Raw genomic sequence first — 26,755 nt, 5'->3', positions numbered from 1 at the left:
CACAGTATATACACAAATATACACACATATACACAGTATATATACAATATATACACATATATACACAGTATATACACAGTATATATACAATATATACACATATACACAGTATATACACAAATATACACAGTATATACATATATACACACATATACACAGTATACAATATATACACATATACACAGTATATACATATATACACACATATACACAGTATATACATATATACACAGTATATAAACAATATATACACATATACACAGTATATACACAATATATACACATTATATACACATATACACAGTATATACATATATACACACATATACACAGTATATATACAATATATACACATATACACAGTATATACATATATACACACATATACACAGTATACACATATATACACACATATACACACATATACACAGAGCGGGGGAGGGGGGCCGAGCGGGGGAAGGGGGGGGCAGAGTGTCAACTGTGCCGCCCTACAGGGTGATGAGCGGGCAGGTCAGGGAGATGAGCGGGCGGGTCAGAGAGGTGGCTGGGGGGGCGGGTCAGAGAGGTGGCTGGGGGGGGCGGGTCGAGGAGATGAGCAGGCAGGGATCCCGGAAAGAGGTGGGTGGGCTCAAGAGACATGTGTAGATGCACAGAGAGGGAGGGGCCCGGGGGCACGATCCGGCAGGCACCCGGCACTGCAGCCCCGGACCACTTACCCCAGGCCGTGGCAAAGCACTGTAGGGAGCGTGCATCCCCGGGCCTCTGAACCTCACGGGCCCCGTAGCAACCGCTACGGCGGTAGTTACGCCACTGGTGACATACCAGTAATAAGTGAATACTCTTCCTTGACTTATTGAGCCTACCCCCCTGTGCTTTTAATATTAATTCCTTAGAGCACTTTGTAGCAATGCTACTACACACATTTTTTAGCTTTGTGAATATAAAAGTGACATTTTATAACATATTATGACACATATTTTTGTCCGGATATGGGTAAAAAAAATTTCTGCCAGTGGCAGCTTTGTGTCCTTTTGAGTAATAAACCCCCTGCCGTGACAATTGGTCCATTTTTTGTAATAAAATTCAATGTCGCAAATGGCATTTTTTTGCCATTTTGAAAGATAGAAAAAATTCTATAAAAAGTGAACAAAAGGTCATACAGTCCTAAACATAGAAGCATTAAAACCATCATCAAAAGTCGCAAAAAATGACTCCACCCACAGCTCTGTACACCAAAGTATGAATAAGTTATTAGCACAAGAAGACAGCAAAATGAAGAATTTTTTTTGTACAGAGGTTTTAATTTTTGTAAATGTATGAAAACATTATAAAACCTATACAAATTTGGTATCCCCGTGATTGTATTGACCCAATGAATGAAGTAGACCTGTCATTTGGGGCGCACAGTAAAAGCTGTAAAAACCGAGCCCACAAGAAATAGTGCAAATGTGTTTTTTCATCATTTTCACTGCATTTAGAATTTTTTTCCCGCTTCCCAGTACACGGCATAGAATATTGAATACTACCACTATGAAGTGCAATTTGTTACGCAGAAAATAAGCCCATACACGACTCTTTACGTGAAAAAATAAAAAAGTTATAGATTTTTGAAGGTGGGGAGGGAAAAATAAAGACACAAAAAACGTAAAAGGGCCTGGTCCTTAAGGGGTTAAACCGACCTATAGCCCAATCCCTAAACAATTCATTATTTTGCAATAATCTATATGAAATATGGAGGCTGAGACAAGGGACAGAAAGGGATTATTCTTTCTTCTCTCACAAATATAAAACATATTCCTGAATAGACATGTTTCTCATATTTCAATCTCTCATATACCAGACAAAAGATTGCAAAATTGATATAATGAAATGGTCGGTCCATGCGGCATTTACTCTATATAATCTCTGTAATCCCCCAATTAGTAGACCCTGACCAATCAGGGTACGTACAGGGTAAGCAAATATCAGACAATACATGGGCGTGGGCTTATAAATATTATTGACCTCCTGGAAATATCAGGAGAGGAAGCGGTGACGTTAGATGCCTAGAAGGCGTTTGACCACATTAACTGGTTGTTCGTCTTCTTGTTGTTATGGAAGATGGGCTTCAACTGTATAATCTTGAGAGCAATTAGGGCGCTCTATTCCAATCCGTCAGCTATGGTTCTGGCTAACGGAGTTCCTATTGACAAACAAGACAAGGCAGGGCTGTCCCCTTTCCCCAATTATATTTACCTTCTCTATTGAACCCCTTGCCCAACTCTTGCCCAACGTTCCCAATTGGAGTCCAAATTAGGGATAGAGAGCATCTCATCTCCCTATACGCAGACAACATAGTCCTAACTCTGACTAACCAACCACTCACTCTGGGGGAAGTGTTGCCTTCCTCCCTTCTCATCAACCCTTAGCCAAATAGAAAATGGTCAGCACAACCAAATATATACATGAGCCGGTGCAAAAGTAAATAAACATACCACACCAAAAAAAGGAAAAGTATTGCACCAAAGAGGGCTCTACAATGTCAATGGTGAAGTAATAACTTTATTTCCAGACAGAAAGAAACACTACACACAGTTAAAAACATCTAAAAATATAATATACATACAATTCAACCAGCGACCGCAGTGTAGGTCAACTGTATAACTGTGCAATCATTTAGTAATGATCATGGTCCCTCCTCTAAAAGTACACTTATAAGCAGCAAAGTGATGGTGCAGCATGTTTCATGTGTCTCTATAATTACAAGGAATACTCCTTAGAACAAATAAACTTTTCCGAGTTCTTTGAATCTCGGTGACTTGCAATGTCCCCTCAGGGGCAGCACAAGGCATAACACAGTAGGGGAGACTAACGAAGCAAAATGTTTAGGGCCCCCTGGAACATTGGTGAAGGGGACGCATGGTGACATAGCCCCCATATATTACATTTTATTCATATGGTATTGGTTTATGTGGTGGTACTTAAATGGTTAATCGGGAAGTATATATTTCCCGCTTTTTGGCAGGTTTTTGCCTGGTTACTGCTAACTTGTTCAGGTTCTGAGGGCCTGAGGTAAGCTCAGCTTTGATTGGTTATGGGCTGGAGCAATGAAATCGTTGTTACTATACTAGCTGGGTATGCTCAGCCCGGATTGGTTATGGGCTGGAGCAATGAAATTATTGTTGCTGGAGTAGTTTGAGTAGGCGTATTTCTAATTGGCTAATAGTTCTGTAGCCTTACCTTTATAAGAAGCAGTCGCCGGTGATCTGGGCCAGTCTGCAAGAAGAAACTGTTTGAAGCGCAGCTGAAGATGGAAGCCCTATTTCAGAGAATGAGGCAAAGAGCTGAACAAGAAGGTGGAGAAGAGTGGCTCCGGACCTGCCTGGAGGCAGGGGACGCATTAGAGCTTGAACCGTTGGTGGCGTCTCAGCGGGAGCCTGAAGAGTCAGGAGGCGCAAATGTCGCTGGGCCATCGCTGCCGCCAAAGAGGATCAGGAGGAGCCGGAGCTCTTATTCCCCGCCGGTGGATACAGGAAGAAGAAGGGGCGGTACTTCCGGCGGGAGTGAGCGGTCCACAAGGAGGTCTGCTAGTGAGTCTCGGCCAGCAGCGGTATGCTCGCGATACGAGCGGTCATCTTCCCGGGGGGCGGAGCCTATCGCCGTCAGTCACCAGCAGGATTGCAGCAGGGCGAGCCATGGACCGGGACCGGCAGCGGCGGTGAGAGAGGCTGTATTGAGGGCGCAGCAGCGGAGGCCGTCCCCACAGGTGGATGGGGGTACATCGAGTAGGAGATGTGCTGACAGCTTAACAGCTGGTTCTTCTGAAGCTACAGTGAGCGGCGCTCAGGAGGTCGGACAACATGGTGAATCCTCTGGGCATAGGCTTGATGCCCCAGCTGCGGGTGAGACACAGATTGAAAATGTAGAATTGTTTAATGATTTTATGAAATTTATGGAAAATCGCTCTAAAGCTGTATCTCCTTCTGCAGTGAGCGTATGGTCACAGTCTGATGTGACTAATAGTGTTTGTCATGCTGTGCCTGTGATTGACCGGGGGGTTGGTGTAGCAGAGACATCAGTTAGAGAAGCTATAACCTGCACTATATCTCCACTGGGCTTTCATCTGCCTATGTCAGTGAAAGAACGCATTTGGAGGAATGAGTTCATTGAGTTGATGTCTCTATTACCATCCGCCAAAGATCACTTAGTAAAGCAGGATAAAAAAGACGATAAGTCAGAAGATGAGAGGAGACGCAGTTTTAATCGGAATATACTTAACTGGATGCAAGCGTTTTATATTTATGCGGCTGTGTTAATTGAAAAACAGCCTGATAAAGCGATTGGATTGTTCCAACATATGGACATAATTTTGGAGGCATATCGCAATTTTGGTGGTATGGCCTGGTTTACCTATGATGAGTCTTTTAGACAGAAGTTAGCTGTATATCCATCTATACAATGGGGTGTGAAGGATGTTGGGATTTGGATTAATTTAATGCTGCCTCAAAAATCTGTTGGAACGAGACAACCTCCTACTTCTTCTCAGACATCCATGAGGAAGGGAGTGTGTTTTGCTTTCAACGAATCTTCTTGCAGGTGGCTTAGCAATTGCCGCTATCGGCATGAGTGTTCCTTTTGTGGGGGCACCCACCCAATGTCAAAGTGTTATAAGAAAAACAATCATTCAGCCCAGCAGCAACTTTCTATTAAAGAGCAAATTTCAAAAAGCTCAGACGCCAGTGAGGCTACAAAAAATGTTACCTTGGTTAAATCTTTACCCAGAGCAGCAGAAAGCTAATGTAATCTTCAGTGGTTTTCAGGATGGTTTTTTCATTCCGGAATTTGATGGTGAAGGTTGCTGCTGGGTGGAGAATTTGAAATCAGTATCATTGCACAAAGAAATTGTAAGGAAAAAAATTTTGAAAGAGATCCAGTTAGGTAGAGTTATGGGTCCTTTTCAACAACCGCCTTTTAAGAATTTTAGAATTTCTCCCTTGGGAATTGTACCGAAAAAAGAGATTGGTGAGTTTAGACTTATCCACCATCTCTCTTTTCCGGAAAAAGGATCCTTGAATGAACAAGTAGATAGAGGTTTAGCATCCGTTGAGTATGCTTCATTTGAACAGGCAGTTGATCTGTTAATGAGTCATGGTCGCGGAGCTTTATTAGCCAAAGCGGATATAAAATCTGCATTTAGGCTGTTACCTGTTTCCCCAAGCGGTTTTAACTCCTTGGGTTTTCAATTTGATAATCAGTTTTATTTTGACAGGTGTCTTCCGATGGGTTTCACATTATCGTGCAATTATTTTGAGACGTTTTCTTCCTTTCTGCAATGGGTTGTTGAATTTGAGGTTGGTTTGGGTAGCGTATTGCATTATTTAGATGATTTTTTGTTCATTGGTCCACAATCTTCATTAGTTTGTTCTGTTTTGTTAAATAAATTCTTGGAGTTGATGGATTTGTTTGGTGTGCCGGTTGCTTTGGAGAAAACTGTTTTGCCTTGTCATGAATTGGAATTTTTAGGTATAGTAATAGATTCAGAACGGATGGAGTTCAGGCTTCCGATGGAGAAAGTAGATAGAATGAAATCTTTGTTGGTTTTATTCTTAGCAAAGAAGAAGGTCACTTTGCAGGAGCTTCAGTCGTTATTAGGGCTCTTGAATTTTGCTTGTAGGGTAATCCCGATGGGAAGAGTTTTTAATAAGAGATTGTATTTTGCAACTAGGGGTCTAAAGTCTCCTAGGTCCCACATTCGTTTAACTGTATCCCTTAAGGAAGATCTCAGTATGTGGTTGGAATTTTTGAATAAGTTTAATGGTAAGAGTTGTTGGCAGCATGATTTTGAGGATTTTTCATCTTTTAATTTATTCACGGATGCTGCAGGGAGCATTGGTTATGGCGCCTTTTGGAACGGGAGTTGGTCAGCAGAGAGTTGGCCTCAGGCATGGTTCATGAATAAAGTGACGAAAAATATTGTTTTGTTAGAATTATTTCCGGTTGTTGTAGCTATAGTTATTTGGGGTAAGTTTTTTAGAGACAGGAGAATACTGTTACACACGGATAATAAAGGGGTGGTTTTTGCGGTAAATACATTATCCTCCAGGTGTGATATGACAGTTAAATTATTGAGGCATTTGGTGCTATGTTGTTTACAATTTAATATTTGGTTAAAAGCAAAGTATGTTGAAGGAGCTAAGAATGAGATAGCTGATTCTCTGTCCCGATTACACTTCCAGAAATTTCGTCAGCTGGTCCCGGAAGCGGAGAAAGAAGGCATACCTTGTCCTCCTCATCTCTGGGATTTGATATGGGATTGATAGTGCAAAATGTTAGAAAATCTTTAGCACCAGGAACATGGGCCAGTTATTCGGCCGCATGGGAGAATTGGACTTCTTTTTGTATTTTGATAAATGAAGACTATTTTAATGATAGTATGGCTTTGGGTTTATTATTTGTTTGTGAATTAATTCAGAGACAGTTATCATATGCTTATATTGTGATGATTTTGTCCGGTATTTCTTTCTTTTTTAGGTTAGCAGATAAGATTCCCTTTTCTGTTCACTTTCCAATTAAGCAGGTTTTAAAAGGGCATCGTAAGAATTTTGTGTTGCAAGATAGGAGGAGACCGATTTCAATGGATCTGCTTAAAAGATTGATTTTTGTGCTACCTAGTATCTGCCGGAATAGTTTTGAGGTTCTTGTTTTTAGAGTGTGTTTTGTGTTAGCGTTTTTGCAGCCTTTAGGGTAAGTGAGTTGGTATCTAGGAGCAAAACTAAGTGTTCAGGGTTGTTTTCAGAAGATGTCTATGTGAAGGATAATGTGGTTTTTATTTTGCTCAAGAAAAGTAAGACCGATCAGTTTGGTAGGGGTAAATGGATCAAACTCTGCAGTCATGCAGATAAGGTGTTATGTCCGGTTTTTAATGTGCAGGAATGGTTATTGTTGAGACCGAAAGCATCTGGCCCCTTTATGATTCATGAGGATGGCTCACCTGTTACTGTTTTTCAATTTAATTCTTTGTTGAAGAAATGTTTATGTTGTTTAGGTATGAGCGATTTAAAAATAACTTCTCATTCTTTCAGAATTGGAGCAGCAACAGAGGCTGCCAGGTTGGGTTTGGATGATGCTGTCATTCGCCAAATTGGTAGATGGGAATCAAGGCGTTTTAGATCATATGTACGTCCGGAATTATTAACTATCTGATTTTGTCTTTTAGGTCCCAAAGTTAATATTTGGATCTTGGGCCATTCTTATGTTTACTGGGCGCACAAGAGAGCTGTTAACAGGTGCTACACAGAGAGGTTATCTTTTGATGCTCATGTATTTAATGTACTTTGGTTCGGGGTAAGGGGTTTAAGATGGAAGAATGTAATTTTTGAGGTGAAAAAGCTGCTTAAGTTATGGCCTTCACCGGATGTTCTCATTTTACATGTGGGAGGGAACGATATTGGTAAGATTAGAACTGTGGAATTAATATGAGAAATGAAAAAAGATTTGGCAATTTTAAAATGCCTGCTCCCTGATGCGGTTTTAATTTTCTCGGAAATTGTGCCACGCTTGTGCTGGCTTAATTCTGAGTGTGTGTTCATTGAAAAGATCAGGAAGCGGGTTAATAGAGCCATGTTTAAATACTTACCTTGTCTAGGTGGCTTCTCTTATAGACATCTAGATCTGGAGAGTTTTTCTCCAGGCCTGTACAGGCAGGATTCGGTTCATTTGTCTGAGGTTGGTATAGACATATTTAATGTGGGCTTGCAAAATGCATTAGAACATTGGCTGCGGTGTTTGCGGGGGGCCTTGTCCTAATGGACTAGGCCTTGTGGGAGTTATGTCTCCCAGCCGTTGCTGAGGAGACTTGGTTTAATTTATTAAATACTTGTGATTTTTGATTTGATGTATGTTAAATATTATGTAATGTATTGTTTGTATTATTTAATTATTTATGGAGTTTTAATTATTAAATATTTTATGGTTACCTTTTAATAAACATCGCGGCCAATTTATTCCACTAAACTTTTGGTGTTGTGTCTATTTATTTTATTGTTTTAGTGCATGTTTGAGTGGGGCTTATGTCACCATGTTTAGGGCCCCCTGGAACATTGGTGAAGGGGACGCATGGTGACATAGCCCCCATATATTACATTTTATTCATATGGTATTGGTTTATGTGGTGGTACTTAAATGGTTAATCGGGAAGTATATATTTCCCGCTTTTTGGCAGGTTTTTGCCTGGTTACTGCTAACTTGTTCAGGTTCTGAGGGCCTGAGGTAAGCTCAGCTTTGATTGGTTATGGGCTGGAGCAATGAAATCGTTGTTACTATACTAGCTGGGTATGCTCAGCCCGGATTGGTTATGGGCTGGAGCAATGAAATTATTGTTGCTGGAGTAGTTTGAGTAGGCGTATTTCTAATTGGCTAATAGTTCTGTAGCCTTACCTTTATAAGAAGCAGTCGCCGGTGATCTGGGCCAGTCTGCAAGAAGAAACTGTTTGAAGCGCCCCGCCCGGCCCGCCCTATTATTAACTTTATGCTACTATCGTCGCGGTGTTTATTAGTGGGAGTTATGTCTCCCAGCCGTTGCTGGGGAGACTTGGTTTAATTTATTAAATACTTGTGATTTTTGATTTGATGTATGTTAAATATTATGTAATGTATTGTTTGTATTATTTAATTATTTATGGAGTTTTAATTATTAAATATTTTATGGTTACCTTTTAATAAACATCGCGGCCAATTTATTCCACTAAACTTTTGGTGTTGTGTCTATTTATTTTATTGTTTTAGTGCATGTTTGAGTGGGGCTTATGTCACCATGCACTTGCAAACAAATTGCTCTAAAGTAAGTGGAACAAATGCTTTTCTACAAATATATTATCTATGTTGACACTTTCTTTAAGCCTGAATTGACACTTTTGAAGAGTCAAAAAGTTTGCGGTCATATAATGCACAAGATTTATTTTGACACATATATTGGTATAAAGTAAGACAGCCAGGAGAGGTAAAATAAGGTAAAGGGCCTGGCATGTTCTGCAAGATGCAGTGTGTGCCAATAGTGCAGCGTCTGCCTGTCTAGTCTAATGTGCTCCCCAAGAGTGTCAGTATTGCTCAGTTTGTTCCTTTAAAGGAATATTCCTGGAATCAGCATAATTCATATACAAATGAAAATATAAATTAATATGTAAATAGTTGTTGTTTAAAATGTTGCTCCCCTAAGCAGAAAAATACTGTGGACATACACTGTAATGAAGAATTAAAATGCTACTGGCCCTTTAATCAGTTCATTGATTTCCTCCATGCGGAGCAGATACAGGACAGAAGATGGCCGTTGGTCACATGTCCACATCACATGTCCTGCACCTGCCTGGGCAGGTCATGTGATCACCACTATGTTTGGCTGTATTCGGTCGGTTGCAGTGCATCCTTTATGACTGGTATTGTGATGTGCAGTGATGGCAGTTATTACTATGACATCATTACTATGGTAACAGAGCAAGACAGTCTGTTACATCATCACTGGGAGCAAAGCATAAGAGGGAGGAGGAGTTACTGAGAACTAAAGGATCATGGGACCTGTAGTTTCAAGTGGCGGACATCTTGGTTATAACTCTGTACACTTAAGAGAGGCAATAAAATTTGTGAATCATAAAATCAAACTAATTAAGCTCCATTTTATGACTAATGACATTGAGTTTTGTTATATTCATTTATTTATAGCATTATGGGTTTTTGTATCAGACGTTCATATTCCCAGAATACCCCTTCAAGGAAGTGATTAAAGGACTGCAACTTGGAGCCCGAAAAAAACACAAAATGGGTATTGCCAGATTCGTAGCAACCAAGGCTAAACAATTTTTAAGCTATGTTTTTATACCCCTACTATGAAGGGCAAAAAATAAAACAAAAAAGTTTCATACCTACAAATAAGTGTAATAAAAAGTTGGATGTACCCCAAAATAGTCGTTATCTTACCTAGTGATAAAAAAACCCCTAATAATGTACTTTACATTGAAGAATAAAAAAATATAGCTTTTAGAATATGACCACACATAATCAAACGAATTGTACTCAAGAAGGTTTTTTTTTGGCTAAAGTTGTAAAAAAAAAATTAAAACATGTTTGGTATCATACTAATCATACTAACCTACAGAATAATTTAAGCATGTTTTTTTATATTGTTTGGTTAACTGTGTAAACAGTTTAACTCAAAAATGACAACCAGACATTCCTAACAATAAAATGGCCGCAACTGGAGAGTCATGTGATCTCTATCTGTCCAATCGCCCTGCCAGGACCTTATGATAGTATTCATGAATATATATGATCATGGATAGATAGAGATAACATGCGGCCATTTTATGGACAGGAATGTCTGGCCGATGAGGTAAAAGACAGGAGGCTTCACTTTACGTATCACGAAAGCGGAGCAGAACTTTTCATAGATGTATACTGATGAATTACCTAATATTCTACCCCCCACACCCACTTACACACACATTACTAAAATTATGAGCTAAAGTTGCTAACCCCTTTGACCTGTTTTATTTCTACAAATGGATTTTATCCAGATTATGGACAGGACTACATTTTTCAGGATTAAAATAGGGTAACTATGATAATTTTAAGGAGTTTTCCACACTCTTTATCCAATTTCATAAAAAGCTGTGGCCAACCCCTGTAATATCTCCATGCACCTTCAGAGTTGTAGCCTGAATGCTTGTTCAGTTGACCACAAATCATTCCAAGAGTGCATGTATTAATCGGCATATAGGAGAAAGCTGCTGCCAGACTCCTCTAGAGGCAGATAATGGGGCAGATTTACTTACCCGGTCCATTCACGATCCAGCGGCGCGTTCTCTGCGCGATTCACTAAGGCAGTTCCTGCGACATCCACCAGGTGTTGCTGCTGCGCTGAAGTCCGGCGAGGCCCGCTAGAGTTCACGATCCTATACTTGGTGAAGGTAAGCGCATGTCGCGCAACACTTTTTTTTTTAAAAATGCGGCGGTTTCTCAGAATCCGTCAGGTTTACGTTCGGCCACGCCCCCGATTTCCGTCGCGTGCATGCTGGCGCCGATGTGCCACAATCTGATCGTGTGGGCCGAAATCCCGGGGCAATACAGGGAAAATCTGCGTAAAACAGAAAAATTTGCGTAACCCGCAGGTAGAACACGATTCAGGCCCTTAGTAAATGACCCCCACTGTCTATAGGTCCCATACATGAAAGATCAGTCAGTTTGTCCTATCAAAATTAGATGGTTTGGAGCTACTTTTATAACATGTGAATTGGGGCTTTCACGCACATGAATTCACCCAAAGTATTTTAACACTCCTTTTTTTCCTATCAGTTGTCTATAATGGGTTATAGAAGATCAGTTTGTTTGAAGTTGGAAAAACAAGAATAAGGCAAGAATTCAATACACCAAATACTCCAGATTTACGATTTCGATTTTTATTACTATAGTATTATTATGCAAATTAAGCGTTCAAAAAAAACCCTAAAAACTTCAATTATTTTTTTCTTTACTATTGCATATTTTGTAGTTTTTCATCAATGAAGCTTTCAACTGTTTAAACAGCTTTTATTTCTTTTTCATGAGATGCTTCCTTAGTCTGATGGGTGCGCAGTACTTCAATGGCTTCATCTACCATGGAGTGGAGGGATTCTGGAGACTCGAGCATGTGGAGCAATTCAGAATTATCAAGCTCCAGCAACATCCCTGTTATTTTACTAGCCATTTCAGGTTGTATGGCTTGAACCAGAGGGAAGAGGCGCTCTCCTAGCACTTCTTTCTGCTCCTCTGGAGAGGATGAGGACAGCAGAGTGGCAGTCAGGGGCTCCTGTCCTTGAACAAGGAGCGAAGGCTGCTGGGGGGCAATAGATGGTCGATTATTAAGTTGCTCCAGAAGGTTATGGAGATTACGAGCTCCTGCGCTGTACTTATACTGACGGACTGAGTGACCTGTGAGAGCAGTGCTGCCTGTAGTTTGGGGCTCTGTTGATTGAGTTGATGTGGTTGTGTTCAGAGTTGGCAATCTTGGAGAAGACTGGATGGCCCCTGGCATATTTGGAAATAGTGTAAATATATCACTCTGTGATTTCCAAGGGGGTATTGGTCTAACTTGAGCAATCTGTCTATTTTTGTAATATGCAGCATGGATCTGAGCTGGTGGAAGAGTAGGCATGGGGCCAAATAAAGGCAACTTATAAGAGCTTCCACCATAGGGTACGGCTCTATCACTGGCTAGCCTCTTCATGTATAGGTCTGTTAGCTGAGCTTGACGCTCTGCCTTGCGCTGTGCCAGGGAAACATAGAGTGGTTTCTTAGAGACAATTCTACCATTCATCTCAGTGAGCGCTTTGGACGCCTCTTGTGGAGAGGAAAAACACACAAAACCGTATCCTTTGCTGCGTCCACCTTCAACCATTACCTTTGCACTGGTGATGCTTCCAAATGGAGAAAACTCTTTCCATAGCCTCTCATCAGTAATCCCATGGTCAAGATTTTTAACATAAAGATTGTTACCCTGGCACCTATTAACTCTCTCTCGCTTTATCTGCTCAAACTTTCTCTTAAGCTCATAATGTCTCTCAGCCTTCTTCTGGGCTCGACCTACATAAATGATCCTACCATTCCAGATCCGGCCATTCATTTCTTTGACAGCTTTTTGGGCATCTTCGTGTTGTTCAAAATTGACAAAGCCAAAACCTTTGGACTTCCCTGTTTCATCAGTCATGACTTTAACACTCAGCATCCGTCCACAGGAATTAAACAATTCTTTGAGCTTTTTATCATCTACTTCTTCTCCAAAGTTCTTGATATAAATGTTGGTGAAATCCTTGGCAGCTCTGGCGCAAAACTCCACTTCCCGTTTACTGCGTGACTTAAACGGTTCGACCAATATCTTGTGGCCATTTAAAAGCACACCATTCATCTTGGCTATAGCCTCCGCAGCAGACTCCTGCCTCTCAAAATGAACCAAGGCTGATCCCATTTCATCACCCATCATTCTGGATGCCTGGATTTTTCCAAAAGGGGAGAAAGTCTCCTCCAGAGTTTTAGTATCAATGGAGCTCTCCAGGTTCTTGATGAAGACCCCGCTCTTATATAGGGAGGGGTCATGTAAGGACCACATTATACGCACAGGCCGGCCACAGATGACGTCATAGTTCATCGTATCCACCACTCGCTGAGCATCTGTAGTGCTCTGGAAGTTGACATAGGCATAGCCATAAGATAGCCGGGTCACCGGGTCTCTGCACACCCTGATAGACAGGATGGGGCCGGCAGGACGGAACTTCTCAAATAACATAAGTTCGGAGACATCTGGGTGCAGGTTAGCTATAAACAGGGACGTCTCACTGGGTTTGCGGTGCTCGGAGCCCATCTTCTGCTGCGGACGGTGCATAACGATGCCGGGACAACGGCTGCTGTGAGCGCGGCCCGGCGGGTGCTGAGCGTGCACTCATCTCCGCCACCGCGGGAAATAGCTGCGACCCGCGGACGTGGAGCGCAGGAGGAGGAAGACGGCGTGTGGCCGCGCACAGCCGTCCATGATGCCAGGCTAAGAATGGCACTGCCAGCCACACTCCTCTCCTGCGCTGCCCGCAATAGGCACGAGTAACCCTGCTGCACCCCAGCACCTACAAACACAAGAGACACAGAACAGCTAATGAGAATACATTGTACTCCTCAGGTTAGTGGTCCGACCTCAATCTTTACAGGATCAAAGTATTTGGGAGATCAGTCAGGTATGAAGTCAGGTATATCTATACTATATGCTATAAGTTTATGTGGAAGTTAGGCCCCTTTCACAACCTAAAGCTACACACACACTGCCGCTGTGGGGACGTATACAGTATATGGCGGAATATACGTCCCCATAGACGGAAGTAGGCACACGTGTGGCATCGTACCACACCATACACGGGCAAAATATTGAACAGTCCTATCTTTACCTGTTCATTGGCCGTGCACCGTGTATCCCTATGGAGAGAGCATCGCTCACCCACCCACCCCCCTCCCCAGCGCTTCTCATGTATGGTCACCAAGCCACGGCCAGGCGAGCCTACATCTGTGTAAAGAAGACCTTATGCTGCCTGTACCGTGGCATTTTCATGTAGGTTTCTTACGGCCACATTCATTTCAATGGCAAATACGGCCATACATTGCCATATTATCCACCATACCGTATTGTGAGTAAGACGTAAAAAAATATCCTATTTTCTCCTTTATTTCCGTTCCATACGCCCTATAGAAGTCTATCAGAACATTTATAATATAAGCTTCATACGTGTGCACTGTATGCTGCCTTATATACTGCAGTATTCAGGGAGACCAGAAGCAGTGGGAGGTGCATTCTGTCAGCCAGCCAATAGTCTGCCATCATTTGCTAGCCCACCATATTTTATACAGTACGCAAAAACAATATCACGTATACACAGATTCATAAGGCATGGAAATAAAGGACTGGAGAAATTATACATTTGGGTGAATGGGGCCTTACTTACTACTAAGGTACAATACATATTGCCAGCAAAAAAATATAGTAATTGGGGCTAGGCATTAGGCCTCAGACAGATATAGTCTTACATAATGTCACATGTGGTAAGATAACACGGTCTTAAAGGAAACCTGCCACTTCTGAAGGTAGGTATGAGATGCAAACACCGGGCACCAGCTCAGGGTGAGCTGGTGGCGGTGCTTAGTCTCGTTAGTGTTAAAACCGCGGTATCGCGGTTTTAACACTTTGTAAACTTTCTAGCAGAAACTGCTTCGCGCTGCGTGCGCACGATCGTGCGCGCACCTACATTGGAAATGCCGCAGGCGTTGCGCGCGCACGGTCGCGCGCAGCGCCGAAGCAGTTTCTACTATAAAGTTTAAAAAGTGTTAAAACCGCGATACCGCGGTTTTAACACTAACGAGACTAAGCACCGGCACCGACACCCTGAGCTGGTGCCCGGTGTTTGCATCTCATACCTACCTTCAGAAGTGGTAGGTTTCCTTTAAAGGATATCAACCACTGAAAATAACAAAAAGTGGCTATAAATACTCGCTTCTGCTCCTCTAAGGATCACCTAGAAAAGAAACTTATAATTAGCAGCACTGGGTCAAGATGTCCGGCGCTCCAGGCTGATAATTATGCGCGCCCCCGCACCTCCCTCTTTTATGCTGTGAGCATGGGAGAGGGAGGTGACGTCACGTGAGACTCTTGCGTGACTTCACCTCCCTCTCCCAGCATGTAGGGGCGTGCATAATTATCAGCCCAGAGTGCCAGACATCTTGTCCCTGAGCTCCGTGCTGCTAATTATAACTTTCTTTGGCAGGTGATCCCTGTCAAGACTAGCGAAGGACAGCACCAGGATCACGATGAAGAGGAGCGGAGGTGAGTATTTGTAGGTTTTTTTTGTTATTTTCAGTGGTTGATTTCCTTTAAGATCGCACTATTGGTAACATTGTGATGTTCTAGGTGACTTAACTCCTGATCACCAACGCTTGTTTTCTGCTTAACCCCTTAAAGGGGTATTCTCATCTGGGCACTCACATTCAGTTTCATTAATCTGCCATATGTAAACATTTCTTCAATTAGATGTTATTAAAAAAAATGTTCCTGTGTGAAAATAATTTCTCATAAATGTATCCATGTTGTCCCTTAGAAACGAGATAGCTTCCTCGGATACGGCCACGTCTGATAGATTGAGTGCACAAAGAAACAAAAGGTTTTTGTATATGAAATGTCCGGGAGTTTCTGCAGGTCCTACAGCCGTCCTGTGGTAATGATCGCTGAATCCTGGTGGTTTGGCAGGACTCTATAGCGCAAGTCTGCCCACCGCTGCCAGAGTATGACGTGGTCGTATCCGAGGTAGCTATCTGGTTTCTGAGGGACAACATGACTACATTTATGACAAATTATCTTCACACAGGAACATTTTTTTAATTAACATCCAATTGAAGAAATGTTTGAATAAGGCAAATGAATTTAATTAAATGTAAATGCCCTGATGGGAATACCCCTTTAAGGACCAGGCCCTTTTTTGTTTTTGCGTCTTTATTTTTGACTCCCGCCTTAAAAAAATCTATAACTTTTTTATTTTTCCATGTAAAGAGCTGTGTATGGGCTTGTTTGTTGCGTAACAAATTGCACTTCATAATGGTGGTATTTAATATTCTATGCCCTGTATTGGGAAGCGGGAAATAAATTCTGAATGCAGTGAAAATGATGAAAAAACACATTTGCGCCATTTCGTGTGGGCTTGGATTTTATGACTTTCACTGTGCGGCCCCGATGACATGTCTACTTCATTCATTGGGTCAGTACGATCACGGGGATACCAAATTTGGATATGTTTTATAATGTTTTCATACATTTACAAAAATTAAAACCTCCTGTACAAAAAAAAATTCTTCATTTTGCCGTCTTCTGGCGCTAATAACTTTTTAATACTTGATGTACTCTGATGTACAGAGCTGTGGGTCGTGACCTTTTCATCAATTTTTATTGAATTTTTTATACTTTTCAAAAAGGCAAAGAAATGTCATTTTTTACTTTGGGCGCTGTTTTCCGTTATGGGGTGAAAAACCATTATTATATTTTGATAGATCAGGCATTTTCGGACGCGATGATACCTAATGTGTTTATGATTTTTACTGTTTATTTATGTGACTTCTAGGCAAAGGGGGGAGATTTGAATTTTTAGTTTTTTTTTATATAATTTTTTTTACTTTTTTTTATTATTTACTATTTTTCAGAATTTTTAAACTTTTTTTTATTTTTACTATTTTTCAGACTACCTAGGGTACTTCAGGGAGGGGGCGGGTGGATGGGTCAGGGAGGGGGCGATTGGGAGGTCTCAGGAGAGAGGTGGGCAGGCCTGGTTTAGGAGTGGACACAGAGGGAGGGGCCCATGGGTATGATCCGGCAGGCACCCGCACTAAAAGTAAGACACCACCTAAAAATTAGACCTAGCAGCGGTCATAGCTACGACTTCCCACACGCCATACATTGGCATTAATAGATCATTTCGATATTGCCAGGGATTGTGACAGTGTTATTGCATAAAAACCTCTTCTGTAAAAGCCTTGCCTCCTGTAAGCCTTGTTGCATATGAACATGGTCGTCCAGTGGAAATGGACCCATGTGCAGTTCTGATCCCATGGGCTAAACATAGTGCTTTGGATGGGAGCCATACAGAAATATGATGCAAGGACTCCCTATCTGTCGGCCTAGCTGCAGTGCTGACATGGTGACAACGTGTTTGTGTGTAGCCAGCGTATCCCTGGTATGTCATATAAAATTTCTCTGCGTATTGGAAACCATGTTGCTGGAATATTACATTACACTGTGATGTACTATATGAGGTGTTTTCAAAGGACTGCAGTTAATTTTGCACATTTTACCCAATATTTTCTACTGAACAAGTTATCTTTTTGCATCAAACAACTGTTTTATGATTTATTAAGCTCATTTTGTTCTGTACATGGAATATACAATGCACTATATAATCTAATTGTATCTTATTATTACAGATTAAATTTATCTGGGAAATTGAGCATCTCTTTCGATGACTTTAAGGATTGTTTTCAAAATAAGAAGGTAAAAATATCATTTTGGTATGTCACTGAATGAATCGTAAGACTGTTTGATTGTTAACAAATATTTTTACTCCAAACATCACCTGTGTTTTTATATCTTGGAAGGTACAGGCAAATGTGTTCTGACCTTCTGTCAAAGGTATATCTAGCAGACTGCATGAAAAATCAATAAAACTGAGGTTAAAAACTATGTGTTCTATAAATTACATTTCAATAATGTGTACTACACTAGTTTTTCCCACTGCAATGCAGCTCCAGCAGAGCTCCCAGGCTGTTATTCATAACCTTTTGTGTATGGATTGGTAGAGCACATGTACAGCCATCTCTCTTCATTCCTGTCCTATTGAAGTGAATACAGGGTGGTTGTGCATGTGCATTATTTTCTCCCGTTTACTCAGGATCTGTGATCACTGGGTGTCTCAGCAGTCAGACACTGAAGCCTCAAGCACTTGACTGTATGGGGGCCCATTTTCCGGGTGCGTAATTTGTATAGAAGTATATGGCACGTAGCCACGATGTTGTGAGCACACCGTGTCCTATATTTTTCCAGACTTACGTTGCGGCAGCGCGTCTTTTTATAGGGAGGGGAGGGCTGAGGAGCGCTCACCACCCCTCCCTTCTCCACCTGCCCATGTGGATCCAGTCCAGGCTACCATGGTTGTGTAAATACAAAAATTCTGCCTGACTAGAAACGTTTAAAAAGTATAAATTTTATTATTATCTATTAAAAATGGATGGGACTAGTCCTATCTAGTACACATTGATACTTTTCAGGCATTGGCCAGCATTGACGGACTAGTGTAGTGGTCCTATCTCCAGGACAGCCCTGTTTAGGGAATTGTATTGCACTGTCCCGGTTTTGCGAGCCACAAGTGGTCTATCATAAAGTGCTTATTTTGATAGCTTTGATAGGCCTGTGTGAAGGTGCTGGTGTTTACCAGTGACCTGTTTTCAGATAAATATTGTTAGTTACACCTAACGCGTTTCTGCATCCCCCTATTTTGTATTGGGATACGTCCTCAGAGGTGCTTAAAAACTGTAAGAGGATGATGATATGCGGTATTAGATCACATCCCTAGCATTTCCCCCACGGCATTGTAACAGGCCGTCCATGGTTGTGTGCATTAGGCCTTAGGAAAACTTCATACATTAGCTGAATCTATCCTTTCGATACATTTTGAGTCATGATATGTGTTGTTTATGAGAATATCCCTTAATGAAGCCTATAATGTTACCAGATATTGTCATGCTGCATGGTTTCTTTATTTAGGCCCATAACACAGAATGGATAAAACCTAGTACAGCTAAACAACTTCAGACAAATGGTGAAAGAAAAAAGTCAACAGCGGCAAGTGAGGAGATCTCTATTGACAATGACAGAGCATGGAGAATACTGGGAGAGGAAATCAGCAAGAGGTATTTCTTTCTCATATGTGCATAACTGGATTATTGGAACTACCCAGACATTTTAGTGATTTCATTCATGAACTAACATTATTTTGATCTATCTATATTATTTGATGTTTTCATAATGTATAGCTGAATTGAAACTTTTATCATATCTGATTTTCTTCCAGCAATTCTTTTGAAAATTCCCTCCCTGCAAGTTGTATCTGTGATCCAGGACTGATCACATTAGAGCAATTTACTGCGAGTTTGAAGTATATGGGCATAAAATTCAATGAGGAGGAGCTCCACAGTATGTGGACAAGGTAAAGGACAATTTCAAATCTATTTACCCACTTACATGATATGTTAATTAGGAGCTGTTCTCTGGTATTTTGCTTCAAAAAACATTCTTCATTTTTATGTCAAATAAGCGTGGGGGCTCCATGGAGCATCACCAGAGTCCCTCCAAGCTCTGAGGCTGTGGCTCTAACACGTCCCTCAAAGCCCTTCTACCCCGCCTTCATCCTCCTGCCGCTTTCACCCATCCTGCCGTGTGCCGGAAATATTCCAGCAGCACAGTGACAATACTCTGTGCAATATTTTAATCAGACAACGGGAGGGAAGTGCAAGTAAAGAATCCATTCACTTGTGATGCCCCTTGGAGTTCCTGTATTTAATTTACATAAAAATAAAGAATGCTTTTTAACCCCTTCCCGCACCTTGACGTAACTCTATGTCATAGGATGTGGGTACAGTAGTTCAGTAATAGTAGTGTTACATCAGAACTTTTCACTGTCATCTGTGACAGTTACGATTGCAACGCCAGCAGCCATGCCCGGTATCATAGCAAGTCAGTGTTAGGCCCCTTCTACACTAGCGTTGCATTTCACGTCAGGGTGCAATGCGTGAAAAACTGACGTTTTGGCTGCGTTTTTGTTCCATTTTTCCTTGGAGTCATTAGCGTTTTTGCATTTTTCATGCGCGTGTTGTTCACAGTTTTTTGCGTTTTCGGTGCGTTTTTCACGCACGTTTTTTAAGTCTATGGGACTTTTTCAAAGAATAAAATAAAATAAAATATTTTATTTAATTGAAAAAGAATGTCTTCTGAAAAGTTAGCAGATGTATGCAAACATCTACAATCTTTTCTTCACTGTTCCGCGCGTTTATTATCTCCCGACAAGTTAGCAGATGTGAAGAACAGTGAAGAATAGAATAAAAACAGTGAACACAGTGAACACAGGATCATTTAAGTGAAAAAAACAGTAAAGAACACAGTGAAGAATAGATTACAGATGTTCGGCACATTTGCTTACTTGTCGGGAGATACGCACGGAACGGTGCGAACAAAATAGTATGTGAAGAACAATATATATGTGTGAAGAAGACATTGCAGATGTATGGAAACATCTGCAATGTGTTCTTTACACACATAATCTATTCTTCACTGTGTTCTTTACTGTGTTTTTCACTTAAATGATCCTGTGTTCACTGTGTTCACTGTTTTTATTCTATTCTTCACTGTTCTTCACTGTGTTTTTTTAATTAAATGCTCGATCTCGAGCAGGGGAATTATTCATGTCACCTAGCAACCCATCCATTTAAAACGCATTGCACTCGCATTGCACTTGCAATGCTTGCGAGTGCAATGCATTTTTGATGCGTCTCCATAGACTTGAATGGGGCGGGAAAAACGCAAGCATGCGCGTGAAAAACAACGCAAATGAGGAAAGGCCCATTGGAAACAATGGGACAGAGTGCAATGCAAGTTCTGCGCGTCAAAAGCACACGCAGAACTCGCGCGTGAAAAACGCTAGTGTGGAAGGGGCCTTAGTGTTAGAATCAGTCAGTGTCCGTCAGTCTCTGTCAGTCAGCATCAGTTACTGTCCCACTGATCAGTCCCTATAACTCCCAATCTGTAAGGGAGTTACAGGCGAAACGTCGCACGAGGTGGAATAAAAAAAAAGGTTTGTTTTTCACTATATGGAGTGTTGCCGTTTTTTACTATATATTTATATATATAGTAAATAACGGCAGCACGCCATATAGTGAAAAACAAACGTGGTTTTTATTCCACCTCGTGCGACGTTTCAGCTGTATCCCAGCCTTTGTCAAGCCAAGTGTGTCATGATACATAGAGATATTTATAGTCACATTGTGGTGACATCATAATCATAGTAAACAAACATAAGTGATCAGTATATACACATAATACAGTGTGTGTTCTGTTGTGATCATATGCATATATAAAGCATATAGATTCCACCTTAGTGCAGCAATATTTTATATAAACGATCATACAATCATTATAAATAAATTGCATATAATAAAAAAAAGTGCTATAGTGGTTCACCTGTATAGGTACCTCCTCCTGGTATAATCAAACAAACGGACGCCGTTCGCGTCTCTAAAGCGTTACTGCGCATGTCTGTGAAAAGTCAAGGAGAGCAGATGCTGTAGTGCACATGTCGCGCATGAGCACAAGCGTGCCCGGCATCGAAAGACGCCATCTTGGATAGGGGTATGTGCCAGCACAACCAATAGTTCTCATAAAGCGTATATAAAGCCTGACTAGCTAAGAATAATGTCATCGCTACTTGTTATCTTTATAAATATACACTCACCGGCCACTTTATTAGGTACACCATGCTAGTAACGGGTTGGACCCCCTTTTGCCTTCAGAACTGTCTCAATTCTTCATGGCATAGATTCAACAAGGTTCTGGAAGCATTCCTCAGAGATTTTGGTCCATTTTGACATGATGGCATCACACAGTTGCTGCAGATCTGTCGGCTGCACATCCATGATGCGAATCTCCCGTTCCACCACATCCCAAAGATGCTCTATTGGATTGAGATCTGGTGACTGTGGAGGCCATTTGACTACAGTGAACTCATTGTCATGTTCAAGAAACCAGTCTGAGATGATTCCAGCTTTATGACATGGCGCATTATCCTGCTGAAAGTAGCCATCAGATGTTGGGTACATTGTGGTCATAAAGGGATGGACATGGTCAGCAACAATACTCAGGCAGGCTGTGGCATTGCAACGATGCTCAATTGGTACCAAGGGGCCCAAAGAGTTCCAAGAAAATATTCCCCACACCATGACACCACCACCACCAGTCTGAACCGTTGATACAAGGCAGGATGGATCCATGCTTTCATGTTGTTGACGCCAAATTCTGACCCTACCATCCGAATGTTGCAGCAGAAATCGAGACTCATCAGACCAGGCAACGTTTTTCCAATCTTCTACTGTCCAATTTCGATGAGCTTGTGCAAATTGTAGCCTCAGTTTCCTGTTCTTAGCTGAAAGGAGTGGCACCCGGTGTGGTCTTCTGCTGCTGTAGCCCATCTGCCTCAAAGTTCAACGTACTGTGCGTTCAGAGATGCTCTTCTGCCTACCTTGGTTGTAACGGGTGGCGATTTGAGTCACTGTTGCCTTTCTATCAGCTCGAACCAGTCTGCCCATTCTCCTCTGACCTCTGGCATCAACAAGGCATTTCCGCCCACAGAACTGCCGCTCACTGGATGTTTTTTCTTTTTCGGACCATTCTCTGTAAACCCTAGAGATGGTTGTGCGTGAAAATCCCAGTAGATCAGCAGTTTCTGAAATACTCAGACCAGCCCTTCTGGCACCAACAATCATGCCACGTTCAAAGGCACTCAAATCACCTTTCTTCCGCATACTGATGCTCGGTTTGAACTGCAGGAGATTGTCTTGACCATGTGATTGGTTGATTAGAAATTAAGTGTTAACGAGCAGTTGGACAGGTGTACCTAATAAAGTGGCCGGTGAGTGTAGTTGTTGTAGACTGTAAAGGGATGTAACGCTACTGTTATATTATGTGTCCCAGCATACACAGTTAAATACACTGATGTGTAATCGTAGATCTACAGCTAAGTGTGTTCAATGAAAGGACGGTACCATAACACTAGCACCAGGCTAGTAACTTGCTAACCACAAAACATGGGCTAAATAGAAATGTGAGAAATTGCTCAGAGGCTATAGAGGATACCACCAAAGAATGTGGGTCACAAAACTCAGGTACTACCCATTTATAGGCAGAACCTAAGTTCGTGAGGAGTATACGCAGGACCGCAGTGGAAATGTATCCATCTCCTACTCCGGACACTGCGAGTGACTCCCCCACTAGTGGATACAAAAAATGGAAAAAGCCCTAGTGGTTAACAAGTACCAATGCAAGAACATAGCTGTAATACTACTGTAAGTGGGTATTATCACTGAGAATAAGTAACCTGTGCAGCATGAAAAATATATCCAAGAAGGAAGTTCTCAAGTCTGCTTCTCCAATGTACTTAACACAAAAATTATATTGAAAAATATTATTTACTAGACTAAGCATCATACAAAAATAGCCAAGAAACAAAAAATATATTAGAATTCCAGGAGGGGTCCACAGGAGGTGTCCAATACAAGGTGAAGGTGATTAAGTGATACGGTGGCAAGATGTGATCTATAAGGAAAAAAGGAAAAACATCATTAATATCATATGGTAAAGACACCATAACCAGCACAGAGAATCATAGTCACAAAGGATGGGAGTTGCACATTGATAGGAGTCACTGTTCAAAAGATACCACTTGTTTTGAAATCAACATTGAGACCACCTGGTTTCTATGTGTTAAGTTTATAAATCCATTCTAGTTCTCTTTTTTTCAATAATTTAGTCCTGTCACCCCCTCTCCTCAATGGTGGGATTCTATCTATGAGGCGAAATTTAAGTTAAGGTCCTTTCTACCAGTCCTGTTAGTATACCGGTGCCGGTTCATGCGCATTTTGAAATCGAGAGTTGTCTCTCCAATGTACCATAGCTTGCAAGGGCATTCAAGCATATAGATTACATGATCCGAATCACATGTCAGGTAATGTTTGATTTCGTATGTAACATTAGTAGATGGATGTGTAAAATTGCCACCTTTCATCTTCATAGTGCAATTAACACACTGTCTGCATGGAAAACTCCCTTTCTTCTGTGGGGCAAGGAAAGTCTGTCTTAATGTTTTTTTAGATCCAACATCAGCTTTCACTAACTTATCCCTAAGACTAGGTGTCCGTCGGTAAGAGAAAAGAGGTGGGACACTAAATTCAGGAATTTTGGGAAATGCATCCGATAAGATATGCCAGTTCTTGGATATAATTTTTCCTATTTCATTACTGATACCCGTGTAAGTAGAAACAAAGGGTAAGCGTTTCAGATTAGCAGATTTTGTTTTGGGTTCCAAGAGATCATTTCTACTTAGGCTTAAGGCCCTATCTTTGCGTTCATTTATCAGGGGTGAGGGATACCCTTGTTCCCTAAACTTCAAACTGAAGACATTGAAATTCTTTTCAAGATCAGATTCTCTAGAAACAATGCGGCGAACTCTAGGAAATTTGCTGTAAGGTAATGCCCTTACCATTTTTTTAGGGTGACTGCTCTTAAAGTGTAGCAAATTATTTTTATCAGTAGGTTTCACAAACAGATCTGTTTGAATCATACCATTATTCAGCAAGACTTTTACATCCAAAAATTGTATCGACACCTGGGACCAGACCAGAGTAAATTGAACATTACAGTCAACATTATTCAGATAATTTTTAAATAAAAGTAAATCATTAGATGTACCCTTCCAAATGGGGAAGATGTCGTCTATGTACCTCCACCACCTCACAACGTTGTTGAAGTGGTGGGATACATAGACCGACAAAGTCCTCAAAGTCACTCATGTACATGTTAGCATACGTGGGGGCTACATTAGTCCCCATTGCCGTACCTCTTAGCTGCACATAAAATGCGTCCTGAAATAAAAAGGAATTACTTGTGAGCACCAGTTCTTGTAATTCCATAACCAGTGAAACTACCACATCTGTAAAATCCGTTACCATTAATTTCCTCCTTACTGCTGCCAAGCCTTTATCAGGACTGATAGATGTATACAAACTGACTACGTCAAATGATGCCAAGATTACATTACCCATAGAGCGTAGATCCAGTTCTTCAAGCTTTTTCAAAAAAGTCAGATGTATCTCTAATATAGGATGGAGTAATTTGTCTAAAAAAATGTCAATGGTCTTAAGTATAGAGCCCATACCTGCCACTATCGGTCTGCCAGGAGAGTTTGTAAGACATTTATGAATTTTTGGCAACAGATATAAAACCGGTGTAACCGGATGGTCAACCTTTAAATAATCATACAATGCATTGTCAATAAGGTTTGCCTCTCTAGATCTATCCAGAACCTATTTAATTTTCAGACTGAACTCAAATACCAGGAGGAGGTACCTATACAGATGAACCACTATAGCACTTTTTGTATCATATGCAATTTATTTATAATGATTGTATGAAATATATAAAATATAGCTGCACTAAGGTGGAATCTATATGTTTTATATATGCATATAATCACAACAGAACACACACTGTATTATATGTATATACTGATCACTTATGTTTGTTTACTATGATTATGATGTCATCACAATGTGACTATAAATATCTCTATGTATCATGACACACTTGGCTTGACAAAGGCTGGGATACAGCCGAAAAGTCGCACGAGGTGGAATAAAAACCACGTTTGTTTTTCACTATATGGAGTGCTGCCGTTTTTTACTTTTTGTATTCTATGGACTCTGCATGGTGAGAGTGTAGGATAGCACCCATAGACCTATTTTTCAAAGAGACTGTGCTGCTGTTTTTTCCAATATTTATATTTATATATACCTATCTTGCAAAGCTTGTGCCAAGATTGTAAACCTATATACTGGCATACTCGCATGGATAAAGTTGCTCCATTGTCTAGTGCCTGTCCTTGTACACAGTAAAGCAGTGGTGGTGAACCTATGGCAAGGGTGCCAGAGGTGGCACTCAGAGCCCTCTCTATGGGCACCCTTGCCATCACCCCTGAGCAGAGTTCGCCAGACAGGACTCAAGGCCTCTTGCAGTCCCAGGCAGCCCAGGACCCTAGAAGGAAGCTACAATGATTATCCAAACTTCTTCTCCTTCTTTCTAGTGTATTGGTGTCCTCAGGTGCCTATACAATTTAAACATGTGACAGAGCAGGGAGTAATAAGTTACTGCTTAAATTGTAGCATTGGCACTTTGCGAAAAATACGTGGGTTTAGGTTGTAGTTTGGGCATTCAGCGCCTAAAAGGTTTGGCATCACTGCAGTAAAGTATAACTGGAGTTTGTACTACAATAAGGTAGAATCACACAGACATACAGCACATGTCACTGTGCCCACTAAGTGTCTATTTTAGGTTTATGGGACTTTTTTTATTATATTGAATATGGCAAAATAAAGGTGTGACTATGATGCATGGGTCTGGGTCTTATTACTTAGTTATATATAGATTTGCTGGGTGTCCAACACATTGAGGTAAAGTACATTTCAGCCTTTCTACACACTTGTAAATTATATCTGGAATTAATCCATTGCCCCCATAATGCCTGCTGCCTATTGATTCATGTAGAGTATTTATCCTTGCTGAATCCGCTGCCGAACGCGCATTGTTTTTCATTTGTGATGACTGGATGTTTTTTAATACAGCAATTTAGTTACAGGATGTACTGAATCTGCAGCTTGTACATAAATCAGTCCTTACAGGCTTTTTTCAGATGTCCTACTTTGCACTGTCGTCCCCTAATTTGTCTGCTGGGACAGCCAGTTGCTCCTATTTTGGTGTAACTCATTTTCCAAATATGCATCCTGCTGTGTTCTTTCATTGTGCCTTTGTTTTATTCATTTGGCCAAAATATTTTCAAAATTAGTTTTATATTTAATTACTTTT

At 41.1% G+C, this 26,755-nt stretch overlaps 2 protein-coding genes across 2 annotated transcripts in view; one reads left to right on the top strand and one right to left on the bottom strand.

The window, feature by feature from the left end:
- LOC140128456 (uncharacterized) overlaps window positions 1-26,755 on the top strand; it is a 74,296-nt gene that overhangs the window by 3,550 nt on the left and 43,991 nt on the right. The window contains exons 3-5 of the mRNA XM_072150162.1: window positions 17,503-17,569; window positions 18,839-18,984; window positions 19,146-19,280. Coding sequence (XP_072006263.1) covers window positions 17,503-17,569; window positions 18,839-18,984; window positions 19,146-19,280 — 348 coding nt within the window. The remainder of the gene's footprint in view (window positions 1-17,502; window positions 17,570-18,838; window positions 18,985-19,145; window positions 19,281-26,755) is intronic.
- Window positions 11,445-13,443, bottom strand: LOC140126654 (polyadenylate-binding protein 1-like). The gene has a single exon (XM_072146353.1). It carries the CDS (start codon window positions 13,382-13,384, stop codon window positions 11,546-11,548), a length of 1,839 nt encoding a protein of 612 aa, XP_072002454.1. The 5' UTR covers window positions 13,385-13,443; the 3' UTR covers window positions 11,445-11,545.

Source organism: Engystomops pustulosus, chromosome 4, assembly GCF_040894005.1.
Source record: "Engystomops pustulosus chromosome 4, aEngPut4.maternal, whole genome shotgun sequence".
In the NCBI taxonomy this organism is placed as follows: Eukaryota; Metazoa; Chordata; class Amphibia; order Anura; family Leptodactylidae; genus Engystomops; species Engystomops pustulosus.
This window is presented reverse-complemented; position numbering and strand designations above follow the sequence as displayed.

Coding starts and splice junctions, on each gene's coding strand:
- LOC140126654 (XM_072146353.1), bottom strand. CDS start 13,384: ATGCACCGTCCGCAGCAGAAGATGGGCTCCGAGCACCGCAAACCCAGT.